At 37.9% G+C, this 26500-nt stretch overlaps 1 protein-coding gene across 1 annotated transcript in view; it reads left to right on the forward strand.

Moving 5' to 3' along the window:
- The window catches only part of Ak2 (Adenylate kinase 2), a 50552-nt gene that overhangs the window by 8661 nt on the left and 15391 nt on the right, over positions 1-26500 (forward strand). Inside the window, exons 4-6 of the mRNA XM_083133978.1 lie at positions 9272-9439; positions 22306-22420; positions 22966-23077. Coding sequence (XP_082990104.1) covers positions 9272-9439; positions 22306-22420; positions 22966-23072 — 390 coding nt within the window. The 3' untranslated portion in view covers positions 23073-23077. The remainder of the gene's footprint in view (positions 1-9271; positions 9440-22305; positions 22421-22965; positions 23078-26500) is intronic.

A 26500-nucleotide genomic window follows, 5' to 3' on the forward strand; every position in this document is an offset into this window, starting at 1 on the left:
CATAAAAATGATCTTTTCCTTGCTTTCGTAGCTGATGCATTCACCACGCGACCTTGAACTTCCAGATGTTGGGCTTTTCATAGGAGAGGAGGGAGCAAAGTTATCACCCACCCGTTCAAGGTCGCAGTGCGTGATGCTTACAATAGATGGATGACATCAAGGCAGCATGAACTCGCATCAAGCGGGAGAGTGACACGTGCGTCGCTGCCGATTGTTTGTGAATGGGTTCGTGAGGCATGGAACTCCATCTCCCTTGAAATGATGATCAAAATTTTAAGGTAACGGGAATATCGAACAAGATGGATGGAAGTGAGGACATTTCAGACTTCTTGTATTAGTAACTGGGAGTGAATGACGAAATTAAGTGTAAACGTTATTTATTTATTTACGTGAGTCAAGCCGCAATAGCGCAGTAAATATACAGTAATTATTTCTATTTGGTAAGTGTTGACGTAATTATTTTACCTTCATATTTGTTACAGTCAACTCTCGATATAATGACCTTTCATAGTTCCCAGGAAAAAGGTAGTTATTTCGAAGGGGTTGTTATTGGAATTTGCACCAAAAACGATTATTAGGAGATAATCGGGCAGAATGAATGTTGGATTTAATATGGGTCTACTAGAGCATTGTCTGTTACAAGATGAACTGGTAAGATACGATCTCTCGGAAGATCTCACCTTTCTAGGCACAAAAAAAGGGGCTGTAAATTTCGTATCGCACTCGATAATCATTTTGGTTTGGAATTAGATTTCACTAAAGTGAAACTGTATATTTAGTCTCGATTAGCCCAAAAGCATAAAATGAACTCAAAACAAGCTTTATGAAACCTGCGCATTTTCAGATATCAAAATGGGAGATCTTTATTTACTCTCACGTTAATCGACGATAATCGGTGTCAGCTTATACATTGAGCATTTTTTTAAAAATCGTTCGCAGCTTACACCTTGAGGTTCTGAAGATAGAGGTGCAGAACATGAAGTTGTTTTAACTCTTCTTTTTCTTTCTGAAGATCGAATTTCGTTATCATCAAATCAAAACAGCTTTGCGAGATACCAAACAATGACTTGCCTTCGCGCTGGATGAGTCATTGCTGTTATCCACAAGCGACAACTTCACAGACGCTAGACAAAACACTGGCGCCAGTTGCAGCGTAAAAACAAGGTGACCGGCTGGAAGTTCGAGCAACAGGTGGTCATGGAAAATCCTCCGTATTTCAAAGATAACGCAACTGTTGAAGGCTGAACTTTTATCAGCTGTGTGAAGAAGAAAGAATAAACCCTTTCTTTACGTTTTACCTTGCAACAGACAATAATACGGGCAATATTTCAATACAATAACATTAAAAAAAGAAAAAAAATAGACCTGAATTCTGCAATTATTACATTGCCGTGCAGACCAGTGGCGGAGAAAGCTGGGTAGGGGGGATTTTTTTATAATTTTTTTATACTTGTCCTATGGTTTTTGTTCGTTTTCAAGAATGCATCCAGAACTGGTTGACCATTTTAGAAGTCAAAGGAAAGAAAGAGCGGTCCACATCCACCCTTGCCTGTAATCAGCCTGTGTGCACACACGAGCAAGAAGACAATCGGCATTGCCCCCCCCCCCCTAAATATTTGCTGAGAAGAAAAGAGGGAGAAGTCACTCTGCCAACGGAACACTTTTGGCAAATATTAGGACATCGGCACAGTCATGAAAATGTAGAAAGTGGTAAACGGCAGTTATGATGCAAGTAAGATCGAAGTGAACTTTTGCGGAAACCTGGATGAAAATGCATTAAGAGTGTTGACGATCTTTAGTTGGCCTATGTGGCTTTGATTATCTATAACAGTTTCACTTCTATGAAGTGTTACAGGGAACAAAGAATAAGTTTTGAATGAAAGCGATTACCGGAAGTTGTACGCTACAAAGTCGATTTAAAATAACATCCAAGCATATTCGATCTCTTCTCATGTATCCAAGAGGAAACGAAATCACAATGGTAAAACAAGCCTGGCATGTTGGGTAGCAGCCGTCGGCTGCGGGTAACATTGGTACGCTTGGGGGAGGGGAGGGCAGAGGTCAAGTGCTATTGGATATAACTGAAGCATGGTCTGGTGTTTATTTTTAGATCAGACCCACTTGCGAGCGGTAGAGTGCTTCTGAAGGGAATGAGTGCAAAAAACGTATTTTTCGCCCGATCTCTGTTCATGAATATGTCTAAGACGAAAACAATTTTTGTGGAAGTTATTTCTCCCGCGAAAAATACCGCTTGATACATCTCCCGTGTGACGGTAGGCACGTGCTTGAATGCCGCCAGAACGGGTGCTGCTTTTCTCGATGTTGCAAAACTTTCCATTACTAAGTGACAACTCATGGAAAACGGCCATTTCGCATTAAAAAGTTATTTTTTTAAATTATTATTGCTAAAGAAAGGCAATCTGTAGATATATACATGTTATACACAGTGACATAGTGAAAAAAAATGTGTGATTTCATTTTGGCTGACCAAATTATTCCGTGCATAATACGCACCACAGTTTTGAAGGCCAAAAATTTTGGAAAAAAGTGCGCATTATACATGCGTAAATACGGTATGTGGTTTAGTTTGTTCGTACTGTAATGCTTTAATACCAGGGTAATTTGCACACTCGCCTATCATGCAGTGCACTTACTAATTTTGCATGTAGAGATTTCCAGATATTTGCTGCTGGTCATAACTTCACATTTTGATGAATGACACAGCACACACAGAATGAATCCCACTTGCTCCAGTTAAAATGCTCGACTTGGGCCTGAGTTCACAGAACTTAGACAATCCTATACCAGCTGATCAATGCTTCTCTCTAAATTTTTGGTACATTTCTTTTAAGTTACAAGGTGTACAACTTTGCTTCCGCCGTTTTTCCCCAAACATATGACGCTTTAATGAAAAACATGGCTTACCCAGGCATTATTCAAAGTATTGTCCATCGCTGGCCACTACTTTCTCCCATCTTTCGGGCAGCGTACGAATGCCGCGTCTAAAAAATTGTTCATCTTTGGAGGCGATCCACGAATCGATCCACTTTTTGACTTATTCATAAGATCGGAAGTGTTGGTCAGCCAGTTCATGAGCCATTGATCTAAACAGGTGATCATCAGAGGGAGCGATGTCTGGAGAATAAGGTGGGTGGGGTAGGACGTCCCATCTTAATGTTTCCAAGTACGTTTTCACCACTTTGGCAATGTGGGGTCGTGCGTTGTCATGCTGCAAAATCACTTTCAGACGTTTTGAAATGGCTTGCTGTGTCACTCCCAATGATCGTGCCAATTCTTCTTGAGTTTGACGCGAGTCTTCACTCAGCAATGTCTCCAATTCTGCATCTTCGAAAACTTTCTGTCTTCCACCACTATGCCGGTCTTCGACGTTAAAGTCACCGTTCTTGAAGCGTTGAAACCACTCGCGACAGGTTCTCTCACTTATAGCATCCTCACCATACGTAGTGGAGAGCATTCGATGAGCCTCAGCTGCAGTTTTCTTCATATTGAAACAAAAAAGTACAACCTCCCGCAGATGGCGAGAATTTGGCTCGTACACTGACATTTTCAATCGCGAACAACTTCACGATGCACACACCACTCGACTAATGTTTGAATGGGGTTATCTTGACAGAGGTCCAAGCTAACTGCATGACGTCTGTGATCTGCTTCTTTCGACCGCTACTTCCTGTTGTTGCCACCTGTCGGAAAACGGCGGAAGTAAAGTTGTACACCTTGTACGTCGGCACAGTCTTTTCTGTTTCAATACTTTGCTTCCATCTTTCAGACGGACAGATTTCACATCTTACATTCCCAGACATATCCTGCTTACTTCATCACTATTCTAAAAATGTACAGTGAGTTCTGTAGTCTCCTTACTAATTTTCTCCTTGTTTTCATTAATTCACTTCTGGAATGACTCCATGTTTTCCCATAAATGCCCAATTTCTGTGCTCTTTTATTTATTGATTAGCTCTTGGGCTAAACTGATTCTTTAATTCTTGCACCTTTTTGTTCTTCCTCCTGTTCACACTGTACTTTGAACAATTCATTCAATTTCTTCTTTATTGCACCAGAAATTTTTTTTCACTGTTTGTTTCATTTCTAAATGTTTTTCTTTATTCTCACTCAGTTTCAGGATTTTGACAGGTGAAACTTCTAATGTTTCACATGCTTTATTTAGATATTCTAAAACTACCTTGGAAATTGTGAAAGAGTTCTTCTATTTCAGCACTTTTATTAGAGCTACACATTATTTTATGACATGACCTACAAATTGTCTTCCGTAGTATAAGTTTTATTAAGGGTTCCTTTTTACACAGTTACTGTTTTCAGACTTTTGGTAACGACTTTTTTATGGAATGTAAATGGGTCAACATAAGTTTCCGAACAAATGTTTGTATTTGTTTCCATAATTTTTGTAATGATAAGTGCAGATATTATTTATTTTTTCCTTTTTCTCATAAGAAAAGTTCTGAGCCAACCGACTGTTCATAAGAATGATTTTGACAAATTTCACCAATATGAGAACCTATTGAACACTCCATGATTATCCTGGAGGATGATTTGTTGTTAACCTTGCAAGAAGTAGTCTCTGTACGTATATCTGACACGTTCAAACATACTGACAGACCCATGTATAGACAATAGTAAAAGGCACATCTGCACCCTGTGGAGACATGCAACAGACTGACTAACTGGCTGGATGCAGCTCATGTATTGGCTCCTCATAACTTGTAAGAACCTGTGTGAACATATTCATGTCTGTCAGAGCATGCTTATCCTCACATTATTAAATTCTGGAAGAGAAAACACGCATGGTCTAAGTTCTCTCACCTCCATACATTCCTCAGCTGTAAATTTCGTTCTCGTCTGGCTACCTAAAATTCATTGTAAAAAAAAAGTAATGTTTTCTTTGCTTCAACCAACTTCATATTCATTCCCCCCTCCCCCCAATCCTTCACAGTGAGCAGTCTAAATTCTTCCTCGACTTGCATTGTAATCCACCCTAAAAATAATTGTTTGCACATAATGTAGATCTGAGGACACATAAAATAGTGCCACCCTCGATAATCACTTAATTCAGCCTGCTGCTAGCCTAGGGCCAAAAAAAATAATAAAAATAAACATCCAATCTATGATACAAAAGAAATACAGTGGAACTCCAAGTGCCTCACCATCGATTTGTTTACATTGCAGGCAGCCTTGCAGAGCAGTTAGGATCTTGTATGTTACCAGATTGTTAATTGAGATGTCAAGGGTGTGCTCAATTAGTTTTCAATACCAACATGTAGAATGGTTTGGATTCCAATTTGAACTGCTTATTTTGTTCCAATTAGCCCATCAGCATGAAATGGACTCAAAACAAGCTTTATGAAACTTGCACCATTTTTAACAAATGAAGTCATATAAATACGGAGAAACTAGTACTCACTTTTATCCGCGAAGCTGTTAATACTAGTTTCTCCGTATTTATATACTATCGCATGTCACTTTTCCCAATTATGAAGTCATACTTATGGTAGGTTTTTCTTTACCTTCGTCCTGTCTTTGAAATTTTATTTCAAGGCACCTTGGTCCACAATCTCTCGAATTGTGAGACAATGGAAAGAGCAGGAGGGGTAAGGCTGGACAGGTATCATGAATGGCAAGCAGATTGAACTTTTCAGTTTCAGCATAGGTAACTTCACTTGCACCAAGGAAGAGCAACAATCTAGGATAAGAAATTGTAATGAAGAATGACTCAATGCCATCGCATTGACCGTTTTGTAGATTCTCAGTAACCCAAACTTTCGGCATACCAGGGTGCTAGAAAAACTGTCAAAAGTGCAGTAAGATCCATCTCATACTCCAGATTTAGCACCATCTCGTTACGGTTTAATGTTTCCATCCCAGGGCAGTTCCCTGGAGTCTTAAATGGGACTGGACTTCACCGTCTATCCTGGGAGGTAGGCCCCATTGACAAATTTGCTGCGAGACAGAGGTAGAGCAAATTTCCAATGAATATGTAGAGTTTGAAGTTTCGAAAAACACCCAGATGGCAACCTCCCTTCCACGTAGCACACCCTGGACTGCATTTTACAGACTAGTGAAGCTAGTGTAATCCTTTGTGGGGCTCATCCATATATGCTTGTGCTTGACCGTTCATCCATTTCATCTTGTCACCATTCATCCTCTTTTCATGCCAGAAAAGAGATTTAAAATGAATTAAATCCACCAGTTAAACCAATTGAATATGTTTTTTCTCTTTAGCAAGCAATCTTAAGATAACCCCACTTGTGTTAAATTTAGAGGTGATGTGATTAGGGGTGATGCTCGTGGCATCCTAATGTGGCAGGTTCTTATCTCAGGGTTCCTGGATCGAGCCTTGGTGCTGAAATGGCTCTGTGGGTTCTTGTCCTGTTGGTTGGCCTGAAGTGTTCTGCCTCCGAACAGGCCCTGGTTTTGACCATGTGGCTTCTGGTGGTCCTGTAGGTCATTTCTCTCCAGGACTGGCAGCAATCCCTGGACTTCGTAACCTACTTGCCAGCTCCTGGCGGTGTCTCTGCGTTCTCCTCACGAGGCAGGTTATTTACCCCTTTTATAGTGCTCTCGGGATTTGGCCAATGTTTAGATTTGGTTTCTGGGTATGGCCACTAATGATGTGATTTCTCCCGTCTTTGGACAACTGAAAAGCTCTAACTTTGAGATTTTGATGTAGTGATTGCACAAGAGGCAATCAACCAAATGTATTTTATTTTGATGAAATTAAAATCTGATGGGATGCTGGCATAAAACATTTGGATTACACCAGATGAATTGGTAAAGTAGAATTATAAAAGAAAAGGTGGCCAAACTTTGTGAAGCCCTAATAATTAACGTACTGCTAATTTTATCATGTTGAATATTGTGTTGAAGCAATTTTACGGTGTGTCCTTCCTCTCTTTAATCCTGCAAGAAGCCAAAGGCACTTTGGAAAATGTCTTCCCTTTACATTCTCAGCGTTGTGCCTTTTACAAGTGATAATTTATAGCACCATCACATGTCATGGACATTTTTTTGATTGGAAAGATTAGAATGGTACTTCCTGGAAATAATAGAGGCATCAGTTACCTGCAGGATATGTATTTAAATTGTATATTTTTAAAATCTGTACTTTTTTCAGTTTTATATGAAAAAAGAAACACAAGTTTCTTGGGAAAATAATCATAATTTTACTGATCTAGCATATCTGTAAACAGTTTGTAAATCAAGTTCACAATTCTCACATTTATTATTTACTGTTTATTGTCACGTAAATTTTCCATGTGTAACTTATTTTTGTAATAAGGCAAAGCATGGTCATATATGTTACTTAAGGACAACTTCTTCATGACATGTTGAACATTTTATGTCAGATTGGCAAAGTTTGTTGTTATAAGTCTGTTTATGCTCAGTGGACCTATGCTTTTAAAGTGTCATCCAATTCACTGCACAATGTGCCTCCACATTAACGTTGGATTTTTATTAACAGAGTGATATATTTAAACTTTACAAGCAGAGATTATTAAAAATGTCGGTGTAAGTAAACCCTCCCTAATTGTTTGTGTGTATTCATCTGTAAATGCTTTTTGGTGTGTAAATACCAAATGAAAACTTTTCATAAATGTTTGTTAGTTGTATTAAAAATATAAACAGTCCTCTAAATATGTGGGTCATACCAAAAGTAATGAGCAACAATTTGTTTTGTAAATTATCATGTTGCATTATTTAAAAAGCAATCTCAAGACTTGTGTTAATTTTTCCACATAATGACCACTTCTTTATTCACATTTTTGCCACAGTTCTGGAAGTTTGATTATACTCCTATGCTAGAACTTAGTTCCAACCTTCAGAAGACACTGGATTGCCTCTGTTGGCCTCGCGTGGGATTCACATCTGATGCTTCACAAATCCAAGCAGATGATAATCTGATAGTGCCAGATTAGGGCTGTTGAAGGGGAATGGAAGAACTTTGCACTCCATTCTGTCAGTTTCTACCGATGTGAAGCAGGCTGAGTGAAGCTTAGCATTGTTGTGCTGGAAGAAGATCCTTCTTCCAGGATGTTTATCATGGAATGTATGACGGAGCTTGTAAAGTGTCTGGACACAACAAGCAACATTTATGGCTTGCCCAGGTTCAAGGAAATTAGCAAGAGCCCACCATTCTTCATGCCCATAACCTTTACAGCTGATGGCACTATCTCGGCTCTCTATTTTGATGGAGGATTCAAATGGTGCTGTTCCATATCTTGCCATCTCGTTTCAGGCTCGAAATGGTGAAACCAGCTTTCATCACCAGTCACAATATTGAGCAAAAATCCATCTCCTTCATTTTGATATCTGTGAAGTACTTCTTTGGCAGTGGTTTCACACTGAACTTTGTGGTATATGGTCAATAAGTGACCACAAATTTTTCTGTAGCCTTTGCTTTCAATCACCTCCTGAACTACATGGTGCCTCAAGTGTTCTATTCTGTTCGAATCTAATCTTGCATCCTCGTGTTACCATCTTTAAAATGTTTCACCAATTTTCGAACACTGTTAGCAGCCATGCACACATTTCAATAGTCATGCTAAAGTTGGTGAATTTCTGCAGCGAGAATTTCCTCCTTAACGAGAAGTGCAATAAAAAATTCATTGTTGTCTGCCATTTTGTTAATCCTTTCCGGATGGGTGACATACATAGTCCATCGTACAATGTCTGTCCAAAAAGATAGGCAATCACTATAAAATTCTATTATAAATGAACGCCAGGCTATAATTGGAGCATGTCTCTTGTGCATGTGTATTGTAACCACCTCTTTCAAATTCCAACTGCTAGACATCACATTTTCTTCTTTGCTGAATTTTACTTGTCGTGTCGAATTATGTGTTGTGCTTTCTTTTATACTCTTGAGAATAGCATTAAATAATTTATATGCACTTTGTAGAAATGTTTTACAAGGCTACCTCTTCAGATTTCGCAGTTTGTGATAATTTCGATCCTAATAGGAAGTTTTGGTGACATGATGCAACTACTGTTGTCTTTTGATACTCAAGGATACACAAGAGATGGCACCACAACACATAATGACCATCCTTCTGCTGTTACAGATTTGCCTGCAAAAAGAAAAAAAAATGAAAAGCTTTGTACTTTTGGTGTGATCCTCGTATGAAGTGAATGTGTTCAGTACAAATTTCGCAAGATCATTTAGGAGAATAGAACTCTTAGCTAGTGAAGATTCTCATTAATTCTACTGTTGAAATAATATTGTTCCTCTTTTAATGTACAGTTGGACACTTTGCTGGAGAGCCGCCGGACTGCCTTGGATGCTGTTGTAGAGTTTAGTATTGATGATGCCTATTTAGTAAAGAGGATCACAGGACGCTTGATACATCATGCAAGTGGCAGATCATACCATGAAGAGTTCCACCCACCAAAAGAAGCTATGAAAGATGATGTAAGTAAAATGGGAATTTAGAAATATTTACAGTGGAACCTCAATTTTACGTTTTTCAGGGTACCAAGCTTAAGAAACTTAAAATGTGGGAAAATGTAAAATCGAGGAAAATTTTGTAACATTTTGTTACATGATTGAATGTATAATGTGGGAAAATGTAAAATCCGGAAACATAAAATTGGGGTTCCACTGTATTTATTTCTTCAATAAAAATCATCATGACTTTCTCCTACACATCTTTTGTTTTACAGTGTGGTGTGGGATGTGGTGCAAAAACTTACATTGTGTAAAAAGATGGAAATGTACACTGGGCTGTGGACACACCATGTAAGAATTACACTGGTCGACATTTTGAGAAAAAAGTTCAGATGTTTTCAAATCAATAGGTGTTTCTGGAAGTATTTTCAATGCTGATTCCAAAAATGAAATCCATTTATCCTCATCACGTCAGAATTTTTCACAATTTTTCATTCAAATTATGATATTTCTGCCATTACAGTACATTTATTACATACCACAACAAAAGGGAAATTTTCGATTGTTTCCAAATCAATAAGTGATTCTGGAAGTATTTTCAATGCTGATCACGGAAATAACATCCATTTATTTCCTATCATGTCAGGATTTTTCACAATCAAAATTCTCATTTTCGCCATTACATCACATTTATTACACTGTACAACAAAATAAATTTATTCAAGGGAAATATAGGTTGTTTACAAACCAATATGTGATTCTGGAAGTATTTTGAATGCTGATCAGAAATTACATCAATTTCTACCCATCACATCAGGATTTCTCCCTAGGTCAGGATTTTTCTCCACGTCAGTAAGTTTAATCAACCCACCATATAATAACATTGAGTATTGGACATTTTGTGAAGGAAATTTTCATGAAGGATATCGAAAATTAAACTACGTAATCAAAGTGTCATGCTAATGTATCATGTGAAGGTGAAATGTGGATTAAACGCATACAATTTTACATGCATTTATGGTTCAAAATTGGAGGATTTGTATTGTAGAAAATCAATATTTTACCACCATCAAAACGGAGCCATCTATTGAGGAAATAATAGAACTACACATTCGATTGTGAAAATGTGAAAAATTGATGCTATTTGTGTGATCACTAGAGGCACATATTTTTGGTAAATAAAAATGTAAAATTTCGGTACAAAAACAGGCAATTTCAAGTTCAGAAGCGGTAAATAAAATAAAATTTCAGTGTTATACCGGTGAATAATCACATCAACAGTGCTATATAAAATGACATTTTGGTTTTAAAATTGTGAATGTAATCCTAAATTTGATTTAAAAACTGCACTTATTACACAAAATAAACTTATTCCTTTTAATAGCACATTTATGTAGTTACCAGAGTATTAAGTTTATTCCTGTGTAAAGGGGTCCATTTTTGATTCTCAAATATTTACAGCAGAATTAATCAATTTTCCGTGAATTGCATAACTCACAGGATAATTCAAACATCAGATAGTGTCATGTTGGCAAATAAACTCTCTTAGTATTCTCTTCAAAGAATGGACGTTTACGAAGAGAATGAAACTTGTTTCATGTTCTTGGGTGCCATACAAGTTGAATAATAAGCCAAAATGTGAAACTCTGTTTTTTATAAAAAATAGGTAATTTGCATATTGCTCAGAAAATTGTTATAACTCGGGCACTATGGGAGCAATCTACTTCGGATAAGTTTTGTTTTGCAGTTAAAACATCATAGCATGCAACCGTGTACAATTCAGAATGCGGAACCGAGGAAGGGGGCACGACCCCCAAATTTCAATGAAAAAAAATTAAAATTAGGAGTTTGCCCCCTCTTCTCCCACTATTTTGGGGAGAAGGCGCGAACTTTAGTATTCTTTTCAAAGGATGGACATTTCTCAAGAGAATGAAACATATTTCATGTTCTTGGGTGCCATACAAGTTGAATAACAAGCCAAAATCTGATTATTTTTTTTACGAAAAATAGGTTTGCATTTTTGGAGGAAAATTGTTATAACTCTGCCACTATGGGAGCAATCTACTTCGGATAAGTTTTGTTTTGCAGCTAAAACATTAGAGCATGCAACCGCGTACAGTTTGTGTCGCCCCTGTCAACACATGATTTTTCAAGCAAAATACTATTCAATCTGTATTATATTAATCTATGTTGAAATCTTTTATTTGAAAATTGTGTTATTGTTAATGTCGCAATGAGTAATGTATTGTTTAACTTAAAGAATGTTGAAACTATAGAAATGATAAACAACTATGTAGTAACCTTGGTAAATTGTAAACAACAATATGATATAAAAGAGCTAGACTTTTGTGAGTCTGCGGGACATTCTCCTGGTTGCCGAAAGGTTGATGGTTCAGGGGACGTTGGGGAATATCTTGCTTCAATCTTCGGATTGGCTGGAGTACTTGTACTCCATTTTGGCGGATATTCACAAACCCAACTCTGAATAAGGTGTTCTCCTGCATCATCAAAAGACCAGGGTTATAAACTTCGGTATATCTAATAGGTTTAGGCCTACAAGTTATACCGGGTGAATTGTCTGTTTGAAAAAGTGTTTGTATAAACATCGAAAGTTAAATAAATCTTCGAGTAAAAGATCTTAAGGATCTTTCATTTCAACCTGCATAGGTGATAATTAAAATTAAATCCTACACCACAGACCTCGCAAGGGCTTGGTCCTACTAACCCTTAGAAGCCTCTGAGAAGTCCGATATAAGGGTTATAACTAGACTAACATAAAGCCCTAAAGGCAGAAGGTGCGTGTCAGTGATTTTTGGCGACCGTGACCAGGACCATCGAAGCAACCACCTGTGGATCTTCGTGGCCCAGCAGAAGAAGAAGAAGCCTGTTCCAGAAACAGAAGAAGAAGCCTGTTCCAGAAACGGAAGCAGAAGCCTTTTCCAGAAACAGAAGAAGCAAAGATGATAGGTTCCCAGAGACCTTTGACCAGACAGCAAAAGGAGAGGCTCGTTTGCTGTACGAACGAAGAAAAGAAGGAGGAAACCTTATTACCATGCTCCGGCTGCAACAGATACGTTCATGAAAGTTGCGCACATAAAACCCCAGGATCTGACGTAGCAGCAGAGGTAGAAGTTAAATGTAGACAGTGCGTGGAAAAACAAGTTACGCCAACCCCAACAGATGATAGTTGGAGGGAAATGATGATCTCCTTTATGACTGATTTCAAGAAAGAGAAAGAAGAAGAAAAAGAGCAGAGATTAAAGGACAAGGAAGAAAATGACCAAAAGTTCGCACATTTGGTTGAAACCTTGGGTGAAAGAGATGCTGAACAGAAAGCAGAAAGAGAAAGAGAACGAGAAATGAGTGACCAAAAGTTCGCACGTTTGATTGACACTTTGGGTGAAAGAGATGCTGAACAGAAAGCAGAAAGAGAAAGGGAACGAGAAATGAGTAAGAGAATGTTTGAAGATTTTAAAATAAATTTAGGAAAAGAAATATCCGAAGCGATAGCTGAAATCAGAAAAGAGAGAGACGAAAAATATGAAGAACTAGTGGAAAGAAGGAGAGAGGATCGGCAGATAGATGATGACCGTTATAAACAGCTACAAGAAAGTTTGAACCAAGAAATGACTGAGCTGAAGGAAAGTCAGAAGGAAATATCCGTAAATTTGGAAGGTGAAATAAGAAAAACGAATGAGGTCCAAACACAACAAGTGGAAATTATAAAAACGTTAAGCTCAAAGTTAGAGACCTTGCAGCTAGGCAGGGAGAATAGGAATGAAGAGATGGGAACTCTGCCTAAGAGGATATGTGTAAGAACCTCTTGCTCCTCACATTCTTCCAGTTCCGAATCCCCCGAATATTCTGAACCATGCCAAAGAAAGAAACGAAAAAGGAGTGGCGGAACGAGACGAACTAGAGAATACGCTACGGAAAAAATGGTTGAAGATAATTCCTACTTAAACCATTCATCCAATCGAATTCTCCGAATGTCTGACGTCAATTCCCTCACCAAGTTTAATGGAGAAATCAATTCAGTATCTGCTGAAAGGTACTTGGAAGAGATAAATACTTATATGGATTTAATGAAAATGCCCATGATGTATCGACTAAAAATCCTCCCTTCGCTAATGGTGGGTAAAGCCAAGGCTTGGTTTATGGCAAACGAAAAAAGATGGAAAACTTTTGAACATTTCCGCTCTGCATTTAGGAAGCAATACGCATCTCCTGAAGCAAAACAAAGGGAAATGAATACCCTGAGGAATAAACATTATAGCAAAGGTGCAGGGTTATCATTGGAAGAATATTGCTGGGAGGTATATGCAGCATACTGCAATCTGACAGAAACCATCAACCAATCAGAAGTGTTGAACTTAATCATTGGCCAATTACCTTCACGAGTGCGACAACTGGTACTAACTCGAGATCCCGCCAACATAGACCAACTCACGAATTTCCTGGGAAAGTTCGAAGCGTCTGAACAAATGGAAGGATGGAAAGCCGATCACCAACGAACTGATGAACGGAGAAATCCTCAACCACGAATCAGGAATCTAGAGCTATCCCGGAGGAATGGAGGAGAAGAAGATAAGAGGCCCACACCGATCAACCAAAGGTTTAATGGTAATCTCAGATTCCAAAGGAAGGATTCCAATAGAAGGACATTCTGGAACAAGAACCAGAATCAAAGAAACTGGAACCAGTCTCGTAAGAAAGAATGTGGAATACAGACTGACGAAATTCCAGAAGACTGTGCTTTGAACCCTAGAGCACCTGTATGGGAAATTCCCTCCGCTATTAAAGCTCCTTCTTGGGATATTCCCTCTACCAGTCGAGCAAATTTAAACCAGAGGTCGTTGTAGATGAAGCTCTCCCTTCTACAACGCGACACAATCTTGATGTTTGTGAGAGCGAAGAAGACAAACTAATTACTAATGAAAATTTAGATGTTTTATATTTAGATATAAATTCTTATCCAAATTCGGGAGAAGAGAAATTGTTTAATGTTTTCGAAGTAACTGGAAATTGCAGCAAGAAGCCAGAAATTCAAATAGAAGTTTTGGGATTAAAAATAAGATGTACTTTGGATACGGGAAGTGAATGTACCGTCATGAATTATAATGTTTGGGTAAAGCTCAGAGAGAGATTACCAGGCTTGAAATTGCAAAGATGTCCAGGAATAAGGTTAAAAGATTTTGTTGGACACGAGAGGTCTCGTATTGTAGGATGCCGAACCATTCTTTTTGAAATTGCAGGACACACTTTTGAAGATCAAGTCTACGTAGTGAAGAATTTAGAGGCAGATTTGTTATTTGGATATCCCTTCTTCAAGAGATATAGAGTCAATTTGGATGCAGGTGCCAATAAATTATATTTAACGGTGAAGGGACAAGTCATTGAAGAAAGTTTGATTCCAGATGACCAAGAAGATAGTTTTGAAGCAATTAATGGTAAGACTTCGCGTGTTAAACTATCAATGGCTGAAAGGGAATCGCATTCAGACAATAGGTCCGCCGCCGAGGAAGATATAAGAAAAAAGGCTTTCGCTCCAGGGTTGCTAAATCAAGAAGATGAGGAGAAACTACACTGCCCATTATTTTCTGACAAACAGGGACTTGCAAATACTTCAATCTGCAAGATAAGTGCAGAACAACCTGTATTACCTTTACAAAATCCATCTCCCATTCCAAAAGAGGAGAATCTGAAGGAAGACCTAAATGGATGGAAGACCTGGCTAACTGACATCAAGAAGTTTTACGAAGGAGTGCGTTGAACAAGATGTAAAACCATTTCCTGTTTTCTCCAGAAGCTACATACAAATGAAGAACGAAGTCCAAGAAGACGATCCCAAATGAAACATCGCCTCACATCATGAAGAAGAAGTGAAAGGAAAATATACAAAAAGGAGAAAAAGTTATAAAACAAAATTAAATAACGTTTACTTATATTTAATTTTATTTTCTTGTGGGGGAACGCTATGTGTCGCCCCTGTCAACACATGATTTTTCAAGCAAAATACTATTCAATCTGTATTATATTAATCTATGTTGAAATCTTTTATTTGAAAATTGTGTTATTGTTAATGTCGCAATGAGTAATGTATTGTTTAACTTAAAGAATGTTGAAACTATAGAAATGATAAACAACTATGTAGTAACCTTGGTAAATTGTAAACAACAATATGATATAAAAGAGCTAGACTTTTGTGAGTCTGCGGGACATTCTCCTGGTTGCCGAAAGGTTGATGGTTCAGGGGACGTTGGGGAATATCTTGCTTCAATCTTCGGATTGGCTGGAGTACTTGTACTCCATTTTGGCGGATATTCACAAACCCAACTCTGAATAAGGTGTTCTCCTGCATCATCAAAAGACCAGGGTTATAAACTTCGGTATATCTAATAGGTTTAGGCCTACAAGTTATACCGGGTGAATTGTCTGTTTGAAAAAGTGTTTGTATAAACATCGAAAGTTAAATAAATCTTCGAGTAAAAGATCTTAAGGATCTTTCATTTCAACCTGCATAGGTGATAATTAAAATTAAATCCTACACCACAGACCTCGCAAGGGCTTGGTCCTACTAACCCTTAGAAGCCTCTGAGAAGTCCGATATAAGGGTTATAACTAGACTAACATAAAGCCCTAAAGGCAGAAGGTGCGTGTCAGTGAAAAAAAATTAAAATTAGGAGTTTGCCCCCTCTTCTCCCACTATTTTGGGGAGAAGGCGCGAACTTTAGTATTCTTTTCAAAGGATGGACATTTCTCAAGAGAATGAAACATATTTCATGTTCTTGGGTGCCATACAAGTTGAATAACAAGCCAAAATCTGATTATTTTTTTTACGAAAAATAGGTTTGCATTTTTGGAGGAAAATTGTTATAACTCTGCCACTATGGGAGCAATCTACTTCGGATAAGTTTTGTTTTGCAGCTAAAACATTAGAGCATGCAACCGCGTACAGTTTCATAACGTGGAAAATGCATTGAATTATCATTTTTTTCTTGTCCATATTGGAGTAGTAAAGGGACTTGTCAACAGATAGAGGGGATAAGAGCGGGTGGCGCCGTCCGATAGTTGTCGGATGTCGTAGTAAGGCATTTTGTTGGGCAAACTGAAGGAACATGGAAAAAAATAGGTTCTATTGATACATAAGATTTTTGTCGAATTTGGCAACCAACAAAGTATCTCACTATAACATGCAACAGAAATTGCATGGTTTGGTTTTAGTTGGTGTTTTAAGTCCACTTTATGCACAGTAAGGCTAATCAGGACTGGACCTACAGTTTAAAGTGGGATCCGAACCACTTGTGCCTCCACCGGGTATCGAACCCGGGACCCCTCGATTACAAGGCAATGACGCTACCACTGCGCCATGGGGGAGGCCCAAATTGCATGGACTGCAACATCCAACAAAAGTCACATGCATAAACAAGACTGGAAATATGCTGCTGGAATTTTATTACTCTTCTGGCTCACTTCATCTTATTTAATGTAGCAGTGCTTACGAAGGTTTTATTTCATCATCGTGATGTATTACTGGTTTCGCACAAGTTAACAAATGTTTACAATGACATTGCACTATTCTTAGATATCAAGAAGAATCCAACCAAACGTGATATATATTAAATATTATCACGAAAAAGTGAAACATAAATCTGCATTGGTGAACGTTATAAAAATTGGCAAGTGCATGCTCGCAACCTCAAATTTACTGCAACACTAGTATTGCAATGAAATTAATGCCACTCTCTGTCCTGTCTGTTTAAACTCGTGAGAGATGGTCATTAATCTCTCAGTGAGTAAGGTTAATGTACAATATTATGAAATAAAATACTAATAATAAATACATAAATATTTTAATATCATATTTACTCAAATCATTCAATCATAAAAGCAAATCACTTTCTTCAAGAATTGACATTTCTCTGCCAGCCCTGCTAAATTTTCACTTTCCATCTACTGATTTATACAAGGGGTGGCCAGAAAGTAATTTCCGATTAGTAGGGACATTGATTTTTCATAAACGTCAAAACCCTGAAAACTGGTAATTGCTGTGAAGTTATGTTTAGAAATGTGCAGTTATGTGTGGACACATTTTTTGCCCATTCGAAATAATACGAATTTGGCATAAAATGCGAATTGTTGGCGCTTTTAGCGATTTTTTTAAAGAAATGTCCTAAAACAACGAAAAATTCCATGAAATTCAACATTCTTGTCTTTTCTAGGCCATGTTTGTGTACATAGAACATGCAAGTTTTCCAACATTTTACTCAAGAGTAAACTATAGTGTTATACGTACTTGAAATAATTCCGACAGCCACATCACATGTATTTCCCACGATTTTTTCAACTTCTATCAAAACCATTTGCATTAGAGAACAAAGTGGCAGGGTTCTAACAGGAGATCGAGTGTGTATCTACTGTCACACGGGAGCCACATCTTCGTATTTGTCGCACGAGATATGTTTTGAATTACCAAGCTAAGTGCGCACCATCGGCATTTGTCGAGCGAGTAATAATGGAGCTCAGTCGTTAGAGCGTCTAACTACCATGCGAGAGACCCAGGGTCAATCCCCTGTAGGGGAAAACCGGGATGTTTTCCACCTATTCAAACTGCTCCGGCACCCACCCAGCATCATATGAAGCTGGTACCTTGAGGAAACTTTGAGGGATAAAGGTAGCCAGGAGTGTGGCACTGATCACATCACCCCCACTTTCGGCCGTGATCAAGAAAGTGTGGGGCCCTAACTCCACACCCCTATACACCTTCATGGAAAAGTGCAGGGAGCACTTTACTTTTACTTCCTCAAAAATCTGTTCCAACATATCAAACTGTCGCGAAAATACGTAGACCATGTGATCTACAATTTAAAATAATAGTTTAAAAGCACAATGGAGTATTAAGTTTCAGTATATCTGGCAGATAATGTTATAAAACAAAAACGCGAATTTTGGGAAACGTAACACTAACAAGTCAAAAAAAAAGATAATGCCAATTTTTGGTGCCATAATATATCGGTATCTGTCACGTGAGATTGTTTGATTTTAATTTTTTGGGTGTGTTGCCGCTTATGGTCATTAAGCACCGTTCAGTATATACGGGGAAAATTCCATTATCTAAAATTCTTACCTTAAAATTAAAAAAGGGGTATGGAAAATTACTTTCAAGATATCAAACTCTCACGAAGAGGCGTAAGCGATGTGACTTACAATTTGAAACAGTAGTTTTAAAACACCATGAACGTATAATTTCAGATATTTGCCAGTAAATGTGCTGAAATGAAAATGTGAATTTTGTGAAAAATAACACCGTATAGTAAAAAATAAAAAAATAAGAAAATACACCAATTTGAAAAAAATAACAAAATATCAAAGTCTCTACCGATTAGACATAAATAAAACAAGAATATCAGTTGTAATTTATTGCATTAGTAACAGTGAGTCCTAACCTAATTTTCAGCATAATCACCACCGTTGTTCTGGCATTTGTCGTAGCATGGCACTAAATTTTGTATGCCCATGGTATATGTGTCTGACAGCAAAGACTGGAACTATCTCTACCGCAGTGTAGCTGTCAAATCCTTGCCCTGCCAGAAACCTCTTCAGTTAAACAAAGAGATGAAAGTCGGTACATTCAAGGCCAGGGCTGTTCAAGGAGTGGTCCAAGATCTCTCACCTGAAGTGATGCAAAGGGCCCATGTGTACTCAGCTGTATGAGGTTGTGCACATTCGATTGGCCTTCCGTGAATTGTCTGCATCATCCTCTGACCATACTATCACTCACGACGTCCGGTCTGCACACCTCACACGATTGCTGGTGGCTCTGTGCCAAATTCTGAGTGTGCAATGTAGGCTACATCGCAGTCGGTGGGAGACACTATGAGAGCTGCAATCTTTAACCAAGAAATGTCCTAAAACGGCTGCATTGCAACTGTACCAGATTACAGCTACATGCCACTTCTTCCTGCCTGCATGTGTGTGTGTCGCTCTCCGACCACTAGTGCTATGTATAGGCACCATTGGAGCTTTTTTCAGGATGCCCCTCATATATTTGAACTTTCAGAAGCTTTTATTATTAGAGTGTTCCTGTTTTAATGTGTGGTTAGCTAAATCAGGTACCTATACAATGCAATTCTATAAATTCCTTGCGTTAAATTTCTAATACCTACATACCCTTTTTGTCAGCATTAATGGTATAACTGCATGTTGTCAGTTTCACAGTACTTCACTTGGATATACTGTACTGAAGCAGAAATCCCAGTGATAATGTAAGGAAATATGACACTTTACTTTGTTCGAGTCAATTGTTTCACTTATATGCAAGAGTTAAGTTGTTTGCTTTACAAAGAGAGAAGTAGCTTTATGCATAGAAAAATGAGTCCACACTCATGGTTCTTGCAAGCAGAGGGTTCCAAACCTCAGTGGAAATATCAACATATGAGGAGCAATTGAAGCTATTGTAAGAAAAATAAACAATACTGCACTGTGCATTGACTACTCTGGAAAACTCAGGGAAAATACATTTGAAGTTCATGTGGGAACCCTGCACAGTTTTTGGGGGCAAAAATTTTGCAAAAAAAGTGTACATTATACATGAGTAAATACGGTAATTCTTCCACTGGAGTGGCCTTCCTATTCATTGATTCATTCATTCCTTTATTTAGAACCTAACAGCTTTTATGCCGTTTTTTGTCCATAACAATACACAATTATTTTACATTAAAATTATCAGTCCTTCCCCCCTATTTTACAGATATTAGATTTTTTTTTTTTTTTTTAAAAAAAGAACACTTTGCCTTTTACAATTGTATGTTATACTTCTTTAAAAATGATAACAAACTATAACCAATCCGCACATCTGGATTAACAACTAAACTTAAAAAATTTGTTGGAAACTGAACCTTTAGATTATTTAAAGTTTTATACAAGATATTTCTCTCTCTATTATATTTTGAGTATTCCAGTATTATATGTTGTGCATCTGCACTTTTCCAGCCACATTCACATTTCTTATTGTTCGCTATTCCAATTTTGGATAAATGTTGCCTAGTACACAAATGGCCCGTTCTCAGTCTATTAATTAATACAATTACATTTCTTGTAGCACTTACATGATGAAACCATGGTTTGTGTGTTTTGAATTCAGCAAATGGTCTGTATGATTCTCCAACTGTTGTAAGTTCATTTTGACACCAATCAAACCATTCATTCAGAATTTTCTTCTTTACTCTAGGGTGAAGATCCGTATAGTATAATGATAAGTTCGTAATATTTGGAAGACGCACTGCTTTCTTTGCACATTCATCTACATGAGAATTAACTGTAATATTACTATGAGCTTTTAACCCAAGAAAACTCCATGGTTTTTCCAGATTTTTGTATTGCTTGAACTAATTGTATACAATTTATAATATAAGGGATAATTTGTAAAGACTCTTGTAAGAAGATTTAAGCGCCTGTAATACACTTTGCGAGTCAGTAAGTATTAAGAACTTTCGTAAATTTAATTTTTGGACATATACTAAAGCTTGGTAAATTGCGTAAGATTCTGCTGTAAATATTGAACAGTCTTGTGGAAGCCGAAATAATTGGTCTGTATTATGTTGTGGATCGTACACTGCACATCCAACTCCTGACTCACTTTTAGATCCATCTGTGTATAATGTATCCTTGGGAACAAGGCTAATTCTCAAAAAGAGATCAGTAAAATAGATATACCTTGCTGCTAAGGATTAGAAGTCGATTTGACTCCAGATAGGTGGATTCAGAGATGGTCTACATTCAAACAAAACTAAAAACTACATTTTTGGAGTTACGTTCCTCTGATTCTCATACGGCGATATGTTTGTTAATGTTTACACGATAATAGAGATAGAAGAATTTCAATTAATAAGGAGACACACGTGAAACACACTCCACTGCTAAAAATGCAATTATTCAATAAATTATTTGAGAAGTTTTACGAGGGCTTTTTGAAAAGTTTTGCCTCCTATGCAATAACATCATAATGTGTTAGATACTTACACAAACTATATGTCTTCTTAAAGCTTGTTATGTCCTCTACCAGGGTGACACTACTTTTCCACTTAGTCACCATCATTGTCCACACACAAATGCCAATGTTGGACAAGTTGTTGCATCCCACCGGCAAAGAAATCGGGTGTCTTCTCCCAGCACCAGCGATGCACATCTGCTTGCACCTCTGCATCACTGGTATAACGGTGTCCCTTCAGGTGCTCTTTCAGCCTCAGAAAAAGCAAAAAATTCACAAGGTGCAAGATCTGGGCTGTATGGCGGGTGGGGTAAAATCTCGTGGAATTTGAGATGCTGCAATGGATCCTATGTTTGGCGACTCGTGTATGGGTGAGCATTGTTGTGTTGAAGAATTGCGTTCTTGCCAGGCATAACTCGTAGTAATCATGCACAGTTTCTCCAAAGCCTTCATGACAGTACTCACATCCGCACAGGCACAGGCATTGTCATTCGTCGATGAATGTCAATGTACACAGAACCCTCTGCTGTGAGGAAATCAATAACAGCACATTTCAACTGCATGTTTCAACGTCACCATTTTATTACTCACTATTATGTGAATGCATGATGTTGCAGGTGAATGCCACTAGATGTTGCAACAGTCGGTGAATGAGAGATTATTCTCACACCAATTTCATGTGTCTGAGCAGTGTTGCCACAGTGAATTAGTGATTATTCTCACACCAATTTCGCATGTGTTTGAGCAGTGTTGCCAGAATTATTGCATAGGAGGCAAAACTTTTCAAGACACCCTCGTAGTTCTCCTATGATTTTTGTCTTGTTGGTAACAGATATTGTGTGTGGGTTGTTGAAACTAGACATGAAAAGATGGATTTAACAAAAAAAACAATTTTGATTAGTTTACAGGTGAACCTTTAGTCCGTCGATCAGATGATAATGCAGATGCTTTGAAGAAAAGGTTAGAATCATATCACAAGCAAACCAAACCATTAGTTGATTATTACAGTTCACAAGGTAAGTTCAAAGTGGATTTTTCTATTTTTGGTGTGGAATCATGGGTAGAAAAAAAAAGTGGGGGAGGGTCAAAATAGTCAGTGGAACCTTTCCTGGAATTGACATGAGCTATAAATTGACATTACAGCTGAATTAGAATGTAGAAATGAGAGCTCAAAGTTAGTGTGTTAAGTTCAAATCCAGGTGTGAATTTGATGTTTTTATAAAAAATGAATAATCTAATTTTTCTAATTCCAGAGATTATACAACTACCTCATTACTAAAATTTCCCCCTGATTTCACTATTTCAGTGTACTTGTAGTTTGAAATGAAAATATATATATATATATATATATTTTAATAAAGTAAAAATTAAACTTTTGACAGATATTAAATTCGTTTATATGAAGACATTGACAGTGCGTAGTATTTCAAAGACAACAGATCCTGTTGTGATAGCACTATAAGAGACAATGGTCGAGCGTGCATTTTTCACTGAAATTTCTGCATAACTATTCTGTTTTGTTTGCTTTTTAGTGTTAATAACAATGATGTAATTTTTTCAGGTGTACATTATAGAATTGATGCCTCTAAGCCTGCCAAAGATGTTTTCGAATCTATAGAGAAGATTTTTAAATGTGCCAAGAGTAAGGACAGGGTGCTGTTTGTCTAACATAGGTAAGTATTACTGCAGTGGACATAATGTAGGTACAAAGCATGCATGTTATAATAGAGGTCTAATGAAGGGGTGATTTCGTGTATACTACTGGCAACTGACCTTGGGAGCTATTTCTATCCTCCTATTGTCGTTGCACTTGAACGGGCAGCAATCTCAGTTGCAAAGTGTATGTTCTGTGAAGAACATTGTGTATCCTTTAAAATATTTTAAAGAAGAATTTTAACAAAAAAAGCAGAATATTGCACTAAATTATAAGATATTTATAGATATATTGGATCAGTAAATTATCGGGAATTTTATTGATAAACCAATTATGCCTATATTGGCTGATACCTCGGTGGAATCACATTGTGGTTTGGATCCCATTTTCAAGTGTAGGTCGAGTCCCAACTTGCCTATTTGTGCATGAAGTGGACTCAAAACAAAAAGTCAAACTCAACGGCCGATGCCAATAGAATACAGATTAATATCTCCAGTGCCAAATAGTCAACATACTTGAATAATTTATTTCATTCATAATCAGCATATTTTTGTATGTTTCAAAGTACTTTATTTTTATGGTTAGCTATTTCAAAAGTAGATTTTGTTCTTTCTTCCATGTTCACTCAAGTTGTTGAATATCTTGAAAGAAAGTATGCATTCTTATCACTGTGGCCTACCAGCTAGGGAAGGGGAAGGGGAGGGGGTTGAAGAGGGATCGGATCGTGTAGTGAGAAAACTTCTGCTACTCTTTTATCATCTCAGACAGTATTGATATTTGGGAATAAAGAGGCATGTACTCTTTCAAATTTCATCCCTATTTTTATTCTTACATTACCTGATGAAGTAAGCTATGTGAGAAAACACAATTTGTTAATTAGGAATTTATATTATTGATAAGCTACACATTTTTTCATGTTTTACGGCATATTTATGGAGATTCGAGTCAATTTCTTTTTTTTTTCTTGATTTTTAGGTCTAGTCCAGCTGATTATAATCTCATAACAGGTGCCTGTGGCAGATTCTTCCAGCACATCAGAATATACCCCTTTTTTGAGCCAACTTTAGTAAATCCCTTTTTTGAGCCAACTTTAGTAAATCCACAAGGTCAGCCCCCTCTCAGGTTCCGTATGTACAATCGTGAATGACCACTATATAATAGAGAGTTGGAGGTAGGGCCGTGTGATATTTTCATATATATCAATGTCGAGTTGATATTTTCAAAATACAGTCAAACCCCGATTTTATGTTTTTCAGGGACCCGTAAATAAAAAAACTTAAAATGCAGGAAACGTTAAAAGTGGGAAAGCATAAGGGAAGGTTGAAAGTCAAGTGTCAGTAAGAAATGACTATATGTCAAAAAATTATTTAACAACGTGAAAGAACTATGATTATGAATTTCTATGGAAAAATGCAAGACCTGCTGTAAAAGTCAATGACGGATTAACGGAGGAATCACTTTCGAGGGTATGGGTGGTGGATAACTGCTTCTAACTGCCACTTATTAGGTTCAGTTTATGCATCTGATTGTGTGGGATCTATGTTTACTCTGTAAACTGGTAATTAGTTTGCTAGTTTTATAGATGGACGTCGAGCATCTTTATATACTGTAATCAAAGTGTCCAGAAGACATGCAGAATGGTTCAGATCCCACTTTGAGCTGCATATGTATCCAGTCCCGATCAGCCCAACAGCATGAAGTGAATAAAACAAGCTTTGTCAAACTTAGACATTTTTAGATGTCACAATAGGTGGATTGTTATCAGTGACGTGCACAGGATTTTCGAAAGAGGGAGATGGGGGTTATGTGTACTTTGCATAGTAGTTAGTCCTCACTTTGCCATATTTCCTGCCTTTTCCGTTCTTTGTTTCTTAGAAATATGGCCAAGGGCGGGGGGAGATTATGACCCTACCAAACCCTCGTAGGCACGCCACTGATTGTTATTTACGTCCATATTAATTGATGATTTATTATTGGATTTAGAAGTCTTGCAGAGGGCAACTTTTTAATATTGCGTGATTTATTTTCAGCACATGACTGGTTCCGATAGTAAGCGGCGATTATATTATTCTTAGCATCATGTGCATTTCCTTCCTGCACTGCTCTGTGTGTTGAAGGTGTTTATCAGAAGGAAGAACAAGAAAAAAAATAGTTTTTTTTTTAACTCGCTTTCTATCTGTGCTTGTGTTTCCTAATCGTCAAAGCAAAACAACCTTTCAGGCAAGATTCAAAACAATGCCGTTTTTCTTTCCTTCAAAGTGGATGAGTCGTAGCTTTGGAGACACGAGACAACATTGGCACCTGTTGCTAGCTGCCTGCGTTCGCAGACACTCTTCCGACCGGGAGACAAACAGATGGTGGAGCGGTGCCAATGCAGTTGAATAAGTCTTATCAGAAGTGTGCTCATTCTGGGCCAAGTTGCAGAAAGAAAGAAGGAAGGATTGGTGGGGGGGGGGGGGGGGAGAAGGATCACTGATTAGATGCTCTCCAATGCTGTCATGTCAATTCTTCAGACATACGAGCAAGATTTCCAACGCAGGGCATTAAAGAAATAGAAAATGATTGAATCTTTCAATTACTGCATAGCTGTGGCAGATTAATGACCTCCCGTGGGGTGAAGATGAGCATTTTTTTTTACTTGCCATACGCTATGTTCGTTGAATGTGCCTATTCATGTTCAAAAGCAACAACGTAATTTTAGACGTCAGAAAAGGAGAGGGGAGATCTCTTTTCGCCTTTATATTAATTGGTTAAGATGTCTCATGAAGAGGGCTCTCACTTCCACAGGAGAAAGTAAAGGCCTCCTCCCCACCCATAAACGAGAAAAGGTAAAGGTGAACTTTGCACCATGCCATGACACATATATAGGGGGATGTGAGAGATGATGTGATCAGTACCATGCTCTGGCTGCCTTTACCCCACGGGCCTCCCCGATGGTGCAGTGGTAACATTGTCACCTTGTAATCAAGGGGTCCTGGGTTCGATACCCGGTGGAGGCACATAGTAGTTCAGATCCCATTTTAAACTGTAGGTAGAGTCCCGATTAGCCTTTAAGTCCCATAAAGTGGACTTAAAACACCAAATCAACCAACCAACCAACCAACCTTTACCCCACATATTCTTAAATCTCTGCCAATGTGAAGATGATTCGATCAGCACCATGCTTGGGCAGCCTTTATCCCCCAATGTTGCCCCCAGATAGTGAGCTCCAGAGCCGCTTTATGTGGCAGCTTAGTTCACCCACCCCAAGAATCAAACCCAGGCCTCCAGCATGGCAGTCAGACACCCTACCGACTAGGCCACCATGGCTGCCCAGCAAATAAGAAAAAGGAAATAAATATATGCTCTTTTGGCCCAAATACACATTTTAATGGCATTTAGATGTGCACTAAATTAGCTGCCCTCAGAAAATGTTGTCGTACCCCTCGCCACTGTACAACAC

This window comes from Lepisma saccharinum, chromosome 13 (genome assembly GCF_977018435.1).
Source record: "Lepisma saccharinum chromosome 13, izLepSacc3.1, whole genome shotgun sequence".
NCBI lineage: Eukaryota > Metazoa > Arthropoda > Insecta > Zygentoma > Lepismatidae > Lepisma > Lepisma saccharinum.